The 15,047-nt window shown below is 41.1% G+C and overlaps 2 protein-coding genes and 1 non-coding gene across 4 annotated transcripts in view; 1 reads left to right on the plus strand and 2 right to left on the minus strand.

Moving 5' to 3' along the window:
* LOC101520270 (protein BEX1) overlaps positions 1-15,047 on the minus strand; it is a 184,774-nt gene that overhangs the window by 94,291 nt on the left and 75,436 nt on the right. The gene's annotated exons all lie outside the window — the stretch shown is intronic.
* Positions 5,174-5,246, plus strand: TRNAV-UAC (transfer RNA valine (anticodon UAC)). Its single transcript has one exon. It is a non-coding gene; the product is annotated as a tRNA-Val (tRNA).
* Positions 6,404-8,546, minus strand: TCEAL8 (transcription elongation factor A like 8). The gene is made up of 3 exons (XM_012928388.2): positions 8,412-8,546; positions 7,953-8,025; positions 6,404-7,383 (listed from the first exon to the last, which is right to left on the minus strand). The coding sequence occupies exon 3, from the start codon at positions 7,343-7,345 to the stop codon at positions 6,995-6,997; it is 351 nt and encodes a 116-aa protein (XP_012783842.1). The 5' UTR covers positions 7,346-7,383; positions 7,953-8,025; positions 8,412-8,546; the 3' UTR covers positions 6,404-6,994.

Genomic DNA, 15,047 nt, shown 5'->3' on the forward strand with positions numbered 1-15,047 from the left:
GTGGAACAGTCGGGATACTAACTGGTGCCCACATGAGATCCTGGTGAATGCAAGGCGAGTACTTTAGCCACAAGTCTACAGCACTCTGCCCTAAAAATGTGAATTTAAGAGCCTGTAGTAGTGGTGTGCTCTTTAAGCACCGTGATTGTCGTGGAGCTGGTGGCTGAGTACGTCGGGGAAGACGGGGAACTGAGGAGGCTACAGGTTCCTTGTGCTGATGCCGACCCCCTCGAGGACCTGGTGTCCAGTGTGGCATGGATAAGGGAGTGGGTCACAAGGCCACAGATGGTGGTGATGAACATGGTACAGAAGATGAAAATGACACTCATAACAGAACTAGTTCAGGTGGACACTCTGCAAAATGGCCAAAACTGTCATCATCCTTATCCTAACAGTAGTTTTTATGATATGTTAAAAGTTATTCCATTCTTGTCATTACTGATATTTAAGGAAGATGTGGCCTCTGACAGGGAAAAGTGTTTATTTTGTTTCCCAGGATAATTTTGCCAAACAGAAACTTGCTACTGAAGAAAGATAGAATAGGTTGTTTAGAAATGAAGTTTGTTTTCAAATGTATGAAATCCAGGTTATGGAAATAAAATAGAACACTAAATTGAAGCTGTGAAATTCTAATAGGATACTTAATAGTACATAAAAATTCTCTAAGATGATAATTGAAGTTTTGTTTTCTCTTTTTAAAACAATCGTTAAGTTGGGATGTCTGCATCTTTTAGCTAATGTGAAAAGAACAGGTCATGCATGATCCATGAACAGTAACACTTTAAGCAACTGATGCGAACCAAATGATAAAAATTGTATGTTAGATGGTATAATGTCAGTTGTTTATAAGTAGAAGAACCATAAGGGATAGAAATATTGACGTGAAAGAAGAGTCCTTGAGAGAGACTGATAGAAATCTTGAATTCACAGCTGTGCCCGATGTCAAGCCACCCTGGGGTGACCCACTCACTCGATGGCATGGACTGCTGTTCTTGAGGGTCTTATACCTTGAGAGGCTGAAGGCATGTGTTTTTTGTATTCTGTTATGTTACACCTACAAGTACAAATAAAAGGCCCTACGTAACAATCTGTGTTGATAATAACATGGGTGTTTCCTTTTCTCCTGTAGCCATACTTTGCTTTTTTAAAATAAATTATTATATCATTTTAAATACATATCTTTAGGCACCAAAAAAGTAACTATAGGTTACCCAGAAAGAGCCTTCAGTAAATGCAGTTGAGGATTTAGTCTAATATTTCTTCTATAGCTGTCAATTTTGAAGCAGAATTTACCATTTTATTTTTACAAAATTGGTATAACTTTATAGGAGGATATTAAGAGAGCAGTAATAAAATGCTAGTGTGTGGCAAAAGAAAGCATAAGTATAGCATAAATACAGTTGTACAAGGATGATAAGGGCATGGCATAGACACTGACACTTCTCAGCCAGAACTCGCAGTGATGCAACAGTCACGTTGCCTTCTCACAAGGAAGACCAAAAATAAAAATGAAGACATAGATGATGCAACAGTCTCGACATCATCGGAAAAGGTGTCTTCACCTTTATGAGCTTTTTCAAATTGTGAAAGCTCCACATACTCAACTAGAAACATTTTTTTTCCAACATTTTAATGTTTACCATTAACCTGTATTTTTTTTTTTTTATTGTTATTGGAAAGCCGGATATACAGAGAGGAGGAGAGACAGAGAGGAAGATCTTCCATCCGATGTTTCACTCCCCAAATGAGCTGCAACGGGCCGGTACGTGCCGATCCGATGCCGGGACCAGGAACCTGTTCCGGGTCTCCCACGTGGGTGCAGGGTCCCAAAGCTTTGGGCCGTCCTCGACTGCTTTCCCAGGCCACAAGCAGGGAGTTGGATGGGAAGTGGAGCTGCCGGGATTAGAACCGGCGCCCGTATGGGATCCCGGGGCTTTCAAGGCGAGGACTTTAGCCGCTAGGCCACGCCGCCGGGCCCAACCTGTATGTTTTTTAATAACAAAGTTTTCATGAAACAATTGTCATAAACAGCTTTCCATGTCAATTATACATTTCTACATCACATTTTCTAATTCATTACAGTGAGATTTTCTTCATGATTTCACAGTTTCTGGCAGTTGACTAAACACATTAGAAATGTGAATGAGATGTTTCTAAGCATGCAGAAAGAGAAGTTGGGATTAAAGGTGTATTCAATGAAATAATTAGGGAAAATTTCCCTAATCCAGAGAAAGAATTGGAAAACAACCTCTGGGAGGGGAGGTGGGCACAGAATTCCTGAAAGGCTTGATCAAAAGAAAGAATCTTAGAATTAGAAGATTATTTCCTGTCACCAGGGGGAAACAAACAACAACCTAGAAGCAGCTGGGACAAGCTAAAAAAGTATTCAAGAACTGAAACACGCCGTGAAGTTCCAAATATAAGAGTTATGAGACTCCCAGAAATTGCAGAAAGAGAAGTTGGGATTAAAGGTGTATTCAATGAAATAATTAGGGAAAATTTCCCTAATCCAGAGAAAGAATTGGGAAACAACCTCTGGGAGGGGAGGCGGGCACAGAATTCCCGAAAGGCTTGATCAAAAGTGATCTTCTCCAAGACACATGATCATCAAGCTCTCTTCCACCAAACATAAGGAAAAGATCCTTAAATGTGCACGTGAAAAAATCAACTGACATATAAAGGAATGCCAACTAAACTCACAGGAGACCTCTCACAGGAAACTCTACAGGCCAGAAGAGAATGGAGCAACATATTCCAGATTCTAAAAGCAAAAAATTTGTCGGCCCAGGATAACGTACACAGCAAAGCTTTCCTTTGTCTTTTAAAATGAAATAAATTTTTCCACAGGCAAGAAAAGTGAAAAGAATATGCCTCTTCCAAACCTGCCCTACAAATGATACTTAAAGATGTTCTCTTGACAGAGAAGAGGAAAAGCACCTACCAAAACCAAAGGCAAATGCAAAGAACATCCCAGTGAAATAACAACAGAGGACTAAATCGATGAACAACCCATTGCTAACATGGCAGGACCAAATTACCACCTGTTTGTATTAACCCTCAGTGTAAATGGCTTAAAATCATCAATCAAACGTCATAGATTAGTAGACTGGATTAAAAAAGAAAACCCATGTTTTTGTTGCCTCCAGGAGACATATCTCACCAACAAAGATCAGCAGAAAGTAAATCTTATGGATTTTGATTTTTTTTTAGTTTCATCTCTTCAAAACTCTTTCTCATTAAATTCTTTAATGACTCATGGATCATACAGTCGCATCATTTTCTTCAAGAAGGTTCTTGATTTTCTTTTTCATTTCTTCAGTGACACATCAGTCACTCAGCAGCATATTATTTAACTTCATGGTGTTGTTAATTTCTTTTTTCTTGCTGTTATTGATTATGTCCTGTGGCTTTTCATTTAAGGGGATGTATAGTAACTGTATAATTGAGACTAACATATCCAGATGTGAAGATACAATGCAGTATGCATCTCTACTTCCAGACGAAAATGGACTCCCAATATAAATGCTTACATATATCTTGACAATAGGATGCTGGACTCTCTGCCGTTGTCCATGCCCACAATGATGGACATATGACTGTGTATGAAGAACTATACTATAGTAATGATATAGGAGAACTCAGTGAGGGGGGAGGGATTTCAGGAGGGGTTAAGGGAAATCCCAGTGCTTATGGAGCTGTATCATAAAATGATATTAATAAAAAGAAGCAAGATTTAAAGTAATAAATTAAAAAAGGAAAGAAAATCGTTGTCACATCAATTCACAGCATGGCTCCCGTAGCACCTATGTGGTAGACAGGACTCACAGTGCATGTGGGTGTTTGGACAGGAGATGACACCCTGTTTTTCTGCGTGTACTTGCCAGCTCTGATTACCTGGAATGTTCTGTAAACTGGGTCTGGGCTGACTCAGACACCAGATGCACAACACCAGGCAGGCACATACTACAGAACCCAGCAACAGGCCAAAACACACCCGAAGCCCCCTGGGCTCTGAACACGGTATGCCGGAGAAGGCAGGGTGAGTCCTATCTGCTGCATAATGCCATTTTGGGTGCAGCTGTTTTGGGAGCTGCTTCCCTGGACTCACAGAAGGGTCTACCTCTTCTACTTCGACCCCAAGTCACCTGGTCTGACCCAGTCAGGACATTCACGTGCTCCAAGACTTGCCCAACCAATGTGTCTAGGAAGCTTGGGGGTTCATCCCTTCCTCCCGTGCAAAGCGGTCTCCAGAAGAGGAGGGGAAAGACAGGGAGAGACAAAGCGCTGTGTCCCGCTTCGGATGGACTCTGGCCATCCTCCCTCCCTGAGGTGTGTGTGTCCAGGTCAGCCCAGCCAGCAGCCTAGCAGGGTCCGGTGTCTGCTGCAGGCTAAGGGTGAGTTCTTCTACATCCTGCCTGAACACCAGAGAGATAGATTCAGTCTGCCGTGCGAATGTGCCACTCTCCCCTGTACCTTATCACACGCCAGTCAGAATTTCAGGCTGCAATAACCTTGAAGCATGGCCTGGATACATGAAGTACTCCCAAAATGATAGTGAAAAATTAAAAACAAATAAAATGTGAAACAAAACAAGGTCAAGGGCATGTGGTTCGCTGGCTCATTGTTTTCTGGGCTGATTACAGGAAAGACAAAGATTTAGAATTTTTTTTATCTAACTCTGAAGGAAAGAATGTATTGCTGAATACAGTAAAAAATGCATCTTGTATTACATTTCTTCTTTTTGAAAAAATTTTTCTTTCTTAACTTCGTTTGTATTTTACATATAAAATATTCATCAATCTTTTCCATTAAAAATACATGTTTCTGCAGGTCTTCTATTTCCAAAATGTAAGTAAGCAGTTGCCAATATTTCTTTCTAATTATCTTATGTTTCTCATACATAATTCAAAGCATACGGTGGTCCTCATGCTTCAGTTTGCCTTATTAAATACCAACAAAAGCTTATTAGCTATATATCTTTTACAGCCTCTCTCTAGTGTGTCTATGGCTCTTATGTGGGGCTCAGAAATCAGTATTTTCAAAACACAGGTGAATCTGATGCAAGCCGTTCTGTGAAATACTGTAATAAAACATTTGAAGTATACTCACTTCCTTGGTCTGCTTCTTTTTGTAACAGCTTATCATATCCCAAGAGGAGCAAAATCTTCACAGAGGTTCCATGGTGTAGTGGTTATCACATCTGCTTTACACGCAGAGGGTCCTGGGTTCAAGCCCCAGTGGAACCATAACTGGAGGTTGAGTTTTTTATGTTTTTTTTTTGTATGATCAACCCTCAAATGAGTTTTTAACATTCTCAACCCTTGAACAAGTGAGCTAAAATAAATAGACTTGTAGATTATTTATTCAATAACAATTTGTACATATCTACTGACTCTTTAGTAATAATTGGTTCTTCATTTAAAAATAAATATTAAAACACAGTATCACTGTGTGTCAAACATAAGTATTTCAGGATGCCAAGAGGAAGAATTACTGTTAAATAGGGAAGATAAAAGCCCTAACATTTAAATAGAATCCAATCTATCCCACTCATTTAAGTACTCGCATAGCATTCTTAATTCCTTGTCAAGTGTGTGTGTTTTCTTTTCACATTTTAGCAGGGGGATAGGAAGGTGTGGACACGGCTCAGATTTGTTCCTGTGTCAACTTTTGTCATTTTCACATGCCCCCAAGACTTCTGAACCAGAAATGCTTCTTACAGGAGCTCTGAGGGAGAGAACATCTCGCAAGAGGACAAACCCTCACTCCCTAGACTTAGGGCAGCAACTCTGACTAGACTGTGATGGCTTTCACTCCTATGTGTGCCCCAGTCCAGCTCCCACACATCATCTCTGACTTCTCTGGGGACAGAGGGTCCTGTGACTGCAAACAGAAGGGGCTATTCTGCTAAAGACTGCACCAGACATGTGACCAAGCCATCTTAGGGTGGTTCCACCTATAGTGTCACCATATGGAAGAGAGGGACTTTTGAACAGAGTAGGAATTAAACTCACTGAGAGCCCTAGAATACTCAGCAGGGTCTTGGCACTCAACTAATCAAACGCAGTGGTGGCAGGAGTGGGAGTGGGCAACAGAGGATCCAGTGGAAAATGTGGCAGTGCCCATCAGGCACAGCAGAAACCAGAAAACAGATGAGGGCTCAGCAGCAGAGTACTGTCCTGGACATCCCCATCCTTGCTATGAGACTTGCTCTTGAGCATAGTTCAACTCATGCCAGGACCTCCCTCAAGTAATTGATGACTCTGCAGCAATTTAAGATTCTATGCTTTGGGGCAGGAACAAAGCCCACCAAACCCAGCTCTGTTATTGCCTCTTGCCTTCCCCACAGCAACTCAAGGAAGCCAATATTTTCCCAGTGAAAAGACCAAGTCTTAAGCATGTATATTTGTAATAAATGCCAGTTTTATTCCTCTGGAGAAGAGATCCAGAAGTAAATTGAGGTTTACATTTCCTTTTTTATAATTCTTTCAAGAGATTAGGTTGCCCCTATTGCCCATATAAGCTGGTTGCAAAATTACCTGACTCTTACATATATGTATAAAAAATCCCTAATACTTGTTTGTGTTTTTGATATAGGGATTCATTAAAAAATACACATAAGCAAAAAGCAAAATAAAACACGTCACACAGAAACAAGTAAAGTTTTGAAAATATGTTTGTGTGTATACACACACCATTTGGAATTTCATCCTGTATGTGTGAGTAGATACTTAAATATTTCTGTAGTGTTATGTTTTACTTTACAATATGTAATAAATGTGTTTCCATGCATATTTGTAGAAATTCCCAATTGGAAAATAGGCTGGAAGTTGGATCAAAATCCAATGAGATGCTGGTAACAGGAAGATTATATAAAACAAAATGCCACCAGATGACTAAAAGTAAAATGAATATTAAAGATACATATGAAAATGCTAACAGAAGGAAAGCAGGGGCCAGATTTCAGTATCAGACAGAAAAAAAAAAAAAGAATTCAAGGCCTAAAGCACACAGGATAAGGACGACTGCGTGAATGTCTTTGCTTCCAATGCATCATCACAAACTTGTTTCTTACTCTTCTTATCTCTTCCCTAAGCCTTTCCAACTCATCTACCCCTCTTATGATTTCTTCAGGGTCCAAATGCCGGATGGGAGTGTTCTCTTTAAATCTGGGGCCAGGCTGAGTTGGTCCTCCTCCCAGGTTTCCTTCTGCCTCCAGGCTTACTTCTTGGGCAGGTTCAGGATTATTTTCTGCCTCCCGTGGAACTTCTGGGGCAGGGCCAACTTCTTCGGCCTTTGGCATGTTCTGTGGTTTTCCTTCATTTTCTTCACAAGACTTTTGCATGTTGTTTCTCTATTATTTCCTTTTTGAATAAATTAATCCTGGAAATCGAAGAAAACAACATGACTTGGTGCCAGGCAAAGAGACAAGCTACGGGAGTGTTCCCAGATTTTCAGCAGCAGCTCCCTAACGGTCCACTAGAGGTTAACTCCTCAGGCTCAGAACTCCCTGACTCCACCCCTCCTCCACCCCTTCGCTCCCCCTAGCACTCCAGCTCCATCTTGTCTCCTCCAGATCCAGCCCACCATTTTCCCAGCAGGCCCTGCTCCAAACCTCTCCCGGCACTGAAAAGGGAGCAGCACAGAAGCAGTTAACCCTTCCTCCGCCTGTGGTCTGTAACATACCGCCCTTTGGAGCTTGTCCCAAGCTGTCTTATCCTCCAGCCTTTTACCTGAGAAGGATGCTCCTGAGTCTAATCTCCGCCCCCCACCCCCGCTGGGTCTTTAGCCTCTCCCCCTCCCCACCCCCGCCACCTCCCTTTCCTTTGAGTCTGAACCGGCCTTAGGCGAGGCACTTACTCTGAAAAAGGGGAGGCTGCAGCGCCCTTGGCGCCAAGTACATTTCCACCCTCACCCAAAGGGAGCGGAAGTGTTTGCACCCTTACACTGACCTGCACGAGTCCAGCAGACTTTCCTTCCGTTCCCCTCACCTTGATGCCTGTTGGCGCCCAAAGACTGACAGTCCTGCAAGCAGACACAAGTGCTAAGTGAAGAGGCCAGTACTAGGATCAAGGCTCCCTTTCAGGATTCTCGGCCTGGTGGATCTAAAGTTTCCTACATCCCCATCCTCTCGCTCCTTTTATGGCAACCCCGCCCTCTTCTTCCCCACTGTTTCCCAGCCGGCAGATTTTGCCAATCTTGTTTCCACGACCCCCTCCGTTCTGCAATTAGCTACCCTTCTCCCTCTCCACCCGCTGCCCCCAAACAATCACAAATCTGCAGAGAAAACGGGTATTTCATAGAACAGTTACTTTAGGGAAAGCACAGCCACAGCCGAGCCGCCTGGCTCACTTTCCGCTCTCTGCCAAATCTACCCAAGTCTCTAGGTCAGAGCCCACTTTTAGACTGACCTGAAAGGATCCTGAGCACTTTCCTCCGGCTCCAGCAATAGGGAGCTGTTATAGGGAAACAGGCCCTGGACTATAAGGACTTCTGCACACGTCGACTCCTGGTCACGTGAGCACCGCGTCATCAATGAGCTTTACTCCTCTATGACCCCTCCCATCACCACTGCCACCCGCCCACCGCATTTCCTCCACTTGATGCTGTCAATCTTTTCTCTTATTTGCCAATCAGAGACAATGAAACTGGTATCCTAACCTCGGAGTATCTGCCTGGCTCAGATTACCAGAGAAGATCCAGGTTTTAGGGATGATAAACAGTTTCTTCTCTTTTGCACAATCATCTTTCTCTCTCCAGCTCCCAGTCGGCCCATCTCCCCTTCTTCAAGCCCCAAAGTCCACCAGTTCCCCTGAAACACACACAGCCTTAAAACGGAGAAAGTAGATGGATGGATGGAAGAAGGGAAAGGTTGGAAAATAATGTAAGGATAAGAGTGCGTGATTTTACTATTCCTGTTGGATAATTTTTTATTGTGCTCCAAGTTTTAAACAATTGTATACTTTTAAAGAACGCTGTTTCTAAAAAGGGTGCCTTGTAAGCAATATTTAGCATGACAGAAGTAAAAATAATGTAATTTTTAAGAAATTATAAAAGTTTTTTAGGGACTACAAATGAATGACAATATTTACAGCATACAGGCTTGTTAAGATTTATTTTTAAGAAAATCTTGAGACACATTTAGAAATTATTGGCTTCTGAACATATCTTTGGAAAGAGGCCAGGCTTTCCTTTTTTTTTGTCGTTGTTATTATTATCATTTTATGATACAGTTCCGTAACCCTTGGGATTTCCCTTGCCTGCTCCCCAAATCAACTCCCACCTCTAACTCACTGAGTTCCCCTATATTATTACAATAGTATAGCTCTTCATACACAGTCACATGTCCATCATTGCGGGCATGGACAATGGCAGAGAATCCAGCATCCTATTGTCAAGATATATTTAACAATTTTATTGGGGGTCCATCTTTGATCTGCAAGTAGCCAGCTCCTGGCTCACCACTCTCCACCTCCTTTGATCCTGTGCTGAGGCTGTACTGTTGCCTGCACAACCTTTCTCCCACTTCTGGTTGGAACAGGTGCCAGGATTAGGGAGACATCAAGTGTCCTATATAGCTAGGTTGTTGGTGGTATTGATGGTTGTTAAGTGTGAGGGCCACACAGACCTATTTTGTGTCATAAGATGCCAATGTTGTCATTACTTTCAATGTGGACCAGTGCAATGCACTGAGCTCAGTGAGTTTGCTCTCAGCTCAGTGCATGCACAGCTCACTGTTGTCCCTATGGTCTCAAAACCTACAAAATTTACAAAATCGCACCTGATGTGCCACTCATGGAGTTCTTGATCTGTTTCCGTTAGGTCTTGGTGCTACCCAGACCTATCTTGGGTGGAACCTGTAGGATGCCACGTTGTTGCAATGCACTGAGCCAGAAATGAGTTCACTCCCATCTTAGTGCATGCACAGTCGTGTCCCATAGCCTTTGCTACCTACACAAAATGGTAGGTAGGCTCTCCAAACCTGTGTCTGTGAGTCTCCAGGTTCCCCTCTGCTGTGGATCTGTCCTCTCCTATTTCCTGGGGTGTACTGTCTCTGCTTCACCCTGACTGATGTTTCACTATCTGTTTAAACGTGTCCCTACCCTATTCTTCCATCCTGATTCTCCCAGGTTTTCTCCTGTGAGCAATTGTGTACAACTGCTCCACTATTCTGGCTGAATTCAAGTTTCAAATATTGAATGTCTCACCTTTTCATTGATGAGTGCTGGAGGCTTCCACTTGGATTTCAAAAGGAGGGTTCAGTCTTCCTCCCCTCCAGTCTTCTGTAGGATCCAGTGCTTTGTAATCAGTGTAATCTACAAGCTTGCTTTCCACTAAGTGATTTTTTTTTTCTGGAACTAAAGGAAATATGGTCGTAGGGAATATTTTGCTATTGTGAGAAAAATACATTTGTGGAGAAGTAACTCTTTAATGAAACATTCAGAAAGGAGAGTTTTCTATATTTCAGTATTAAATATGAGTGTTTTTTCCCATCAGGTGGAATTTTCATTCATTCATGGCACTTTTGAGATATTCTGGTATCTTCCTTTGTATTCCATTAAAATAAAACAGCTACCGGGCCTGGCACAATGGCTTAGTGGCTGAAGTCCTCATCTTGAACATGCTGGGATCCCATATGCATGCCAGTTGTAATCCCAGCAGCCCTGCTTCTCTTCCAGCTCCCTGCTTGTGGCCTGAGAAAGCAGTTGAGGACGGGCCAAAGCCTTGGGACCCTGCACTTGTGTGGGAGACCTGAAGGAGGTTCCTGGCTCCTGGCTTCGGATTGGCACAGCTCTGACCGTTGCAGTCACTTGGGGAGTGGATCATCAGACAGAAGATCTTCCTCTCTATCTCTCCTCCTCTCTATATATCTAGCTTTGCAATAAAATAAATAAATCTTAAAAAAAAAAAAACAGCTACCAGTGTCACAGTTATCACGATCATTGCTGTAAAAATCTATTAGGTTAAATTAAAAAGTGATGTCTCTACAACCCAGATCTACTAGTACATGCTAGTACATGCAGATGTGGTGCAACCTGGAATGGCAATCTGGCAGGTGAAGCCAGCTGGAGTATTAAGAGAAGGAGTTGGGACTGTCTGTCATCTAAGGGGATCGCAATAGCTTGCCTCAGTTAACAACAGAGTTCAGCAGGGAGACGAAGGATTTGAAAAAAATAGTTTTAATGCTTTAATGGTTTATAATTTATATTTAAGCATGAAGAATTTATTTTATGGCTGATGCATACATTTTTCCATTGTTTGTAGGGGGAGCTTTTAATACAAATATGGCTAGGAAGTGACAAAGATTGAATAATTGCCTCCAAGCAGGTGTTTCTACTCAGACGTTACCATTTGGTGGGGAACAACTCTAATCTTAAAGTAAAATACAATAGTAAAATAGCACGATTGATGGATCGATGGTGTGTGTGTATGTAGTTCCATAAATTTGTTTCACATCCACAACAGTTAGAATACAGTTCAATCACCCTGAAAACCTCCCTTATGCTGCTTTCCTTTTGTAGAAATATCCTATCCCCCTTCCCGAAATCCTGACAAATAGTGATTGGTTTTCATTCCCATGCTTTTGAGTTTTCCCCACAGAATATTATATCAGTGATTTAACTGAGTATGTAACATTTTGAGACTGATTTCTTTCCTTTATCATAACATTCTATATATCCATTTGTTTCAAGTTCAGTAGGTTATTCTCTTTTGCATATTCCATTACTTGGTTATTCCACAATCTGTTTATCTACTCAGCTGCTGAAGGACATTTGAGTTATTCCCAGTTTGGAATCATTTTAAAGAGAGCTGCTATAAACATTTAATGCACACGTTTAGGTCCTTATTGTTTCAGCTTGCCTCCAGCACATCTCTTGTACTTGCCAATCCACTTCATAAGATACTGTGAATTTTGAACTTGATTCTTCACTACTTTCAAGTGTCATTCTCCTGTTTAGTGGTCCTGAGCGGCAATCCCACCACAATTAAGATAAATCCCACACTCCTCACCACTACATTTCCCTTCATCATAACTGAGCCTCAGGACACGCATTCATAGCCTTCTCATCGATTGTTCTCTGCTCATCTGAAACAAGCTTGTGTTTTTGGTATATCACTAGATGGTCAAAGTGCTTGGGCTACTGTTAACAAAATAGGTGTCCCAGATGGAGTTCATAGATCCTGGTTTCATCCTTGTTCAGTCCTAGCTACTGGGGCCATATGAAGAGTGAATATTTAATAGAATGAAATGAACTAATGTTAATGATATCCAAGTTTTCAAGTTGTTAGGTTTTAGTATCCACAAAATTCATCACGGATATCCACAAAATCATCATAGAAATAAAAGACAATATAGATTATCTCATATGTTTTCTTCTATGAATGCTATTGTTTTACATACAGATTATGACATATTTAAATTATTTGGGGGTAGGATATTCAATATGGGGTTAAGGTCCATTTTGTTGCAGATGGATTTCTGCTTGTTCTATTATCTCTTGTTGAAAAGGACAGTCTTTCCCTATTACATTATCTTTGTGCATTAGTCACACATCAGTAGACTACAATTACTTTGGTTTACTTTTGAGATTTCTGATTTGTTCCATTGATCTTTGCACTGATTATTTCCCTGTTGTCACACTGTCTTGGTTAATGTGGACCTGAAATTTAATAGTGTATGTCCTGTAACTTAACCCTTAATTATTAAGAATGTTTGGTTGTTCTATATTCTTTGTGTTTCTAAAAAAAAGTGGAAGACAGAGCAACAGAGAGAGGAGAGGAAGAGAGCCTATCTTCATTTTCTACCGCATGGGTGCAGGGCTCAAGAACTTGTACTGTTCCAGGACTGTTACCAAGGAGGTGGATTGGAAGTGGAGCAGCCAGGACTCAAACCAGTGCCCATATAGGATGCTGGCACCACAGGCAGCTGCTTTACTTGTTATGCCATAGCATCAACACCCATCTGTATGATTTTTACTTGTTTTTCCTTCATTATTGATTGGGAATTCAGAATTTTATCAAATAAGAGTGGTGGGATTGCAAAGGAAGAAGAACGTTCATTTAGATATGGCATGATATATATACATGATACATTATATATATAAAACAATGAAGAGCATGCCAGATGTATTGGTCTACAGATTCAATGCAAGCCTTATCAGAATCTCGGCTGACTGTTTCCTTAGAGCTCAACAAGTTGATTTTAAAGTTAACATGTAATTACAAAAAAACCTCCAGATATTCAAAACAGTATTCAGAATAAAATGAAGTTGGAGCTGCTTAATTTCAAAGCTTACTACAAAGGATAATAATCAAAATAGAGAGGCACCTGGCCAAAGAATGACATTGACTTTTTTTTTATTACATTGCATTATGTGACACAGTTTCATAGGCTCTGGGATTCCCCCAACCGCTCCCCATTCCCTCCCCCCATGAGGATTCCTCCATCTTGTTGTAGTATTACAGTACAAATTAAGCCAAGATTCTTTCGTTGCAAACATACACCAAATATAGAGTCCAGCATCTTATTGTCCAGATAAATTCAACAGTTTCTTGGGGAGACCATCTCTGGTCTGAAGGTAGAGCTGGCAGAATATCATCCCGATCAATCAGAAGCCCCAGCACAATATCAACAACAATTTACAGCATTATGGAATTAATTGCCATGGTATTGAGTAATCAATATGTTAAAACTATGCAAGTTTTCATCCACATCCTGTGACTACTTCATTGACACTTCAATTTTTGTTTGTACACAGAACCGGCTGCTATACACCTTAAATTGGCTATAGGGTACTATTCAGCTGTCTCGCATCTGTTTTGATTTTAGTATTTAGCAGTTTATTGTGTTGACGCATAATTTTGCTGAACTTGGCAGATTTTAGGATAGTCTAAACTGGTTTATACGTCTAACAAGGCATTTGTCAACAGTTGAGGTGCTAGAACAGTTTTAGGAGGGGTGTGCAGAGAAATCTTCGCTACCCTATTGAGGAGTAACTAATCTTTGTGTCTTACCCAGTAAGGTATATGCGCATCCACGCTGACCGTTTCCTGTTTGGTTCTAAGCTTTCCTTGTATTTCTCTGACTAAACATTGACTATAAAGGGATATATTTTAAGCTACAGATCAATTGGTAATGGTGGTTAATAGTATAAATTCTGCCCAACTTTAAGCACAAGTTGATTTTCCTTTTATCTAAACATTAAGTTTCTTTCAGGTAGTGGTTTGTAGACAACTGAACACTTCATCTATTACAGTGAATTCCCACCAATTTTGTCAGTTTTTGCTTTGTGTATTTTGTTATTCTATCATTAGATTCATAATTGTATAACACTGCTTTGTTTTTCCAACTGATTGATCATTTGAACATTATAAAATGTTATTCTTTGGCCAGTGTTGTGTCTTATGGATAAAACCACAGCTTGCAATGCTGACATCTCATATGGGTATCAGTTCTTTTCCCAGTTGCTTCAGTTTCAAAAAGTCTTCCTATTAATGACCTGGGAAACCAGCAGAGGATGACCCAAAGCTTTAGGTCCCTGCACTGCTGTGGGAGAACTGGAAGAAGCTCCAGTCTCCTGGCTTCATCTGGTTCAGCTCTGGCCTTTGCTGCATTCTTGGGAGTGAACAACCAATGGAAAATCTCCCTTTCTGACTCTCCCTCTCTCTCTCTCTGTAACTCTTTGAAATAAATAAATCTTTTAAAAACCATTATTCTTTTAAAATATATTTAACTTATGGGAAAGGAGTTTTACAAAGAAAAGGAGAGACAGAGAGAAAGATCTTTCTTCACGGTTCACTCCCTAAATGGCCGCAATGCCCAGTGCCGATGGCTTTTGTCCATCCTCTACTGCTATCCCAGGCCACAAGCAGGAAACTGAATGGGAAGTCAAGCAGTGGGACATGATGTGGCACCCATATGGGATGCCAGCGCTTTGAAGTGAAGGATTAATCAGGCCTCAAAAACATTTTTGTCTTTTGTAATGGTTTGAAACCTGTATGTTGTGTGATAACAACAGCTACTTTAGATTTTCTTTCAAATTGCT

The sequence above is a fragment of the Ochotona princeps genome, chromosome X, assembly GCF_030435755.1.
Source record: "Ochotona princeps isolate mOchPri1 chromosome X, mOchPri1.hap1, whole genome shotgun sequence".
Lineage (NCBI taxonomy): Eukaryota > Metazoa > Chordata > Mammalia > Lagomorpha > Ochotonidae > Ochotona > Ochotona princeps.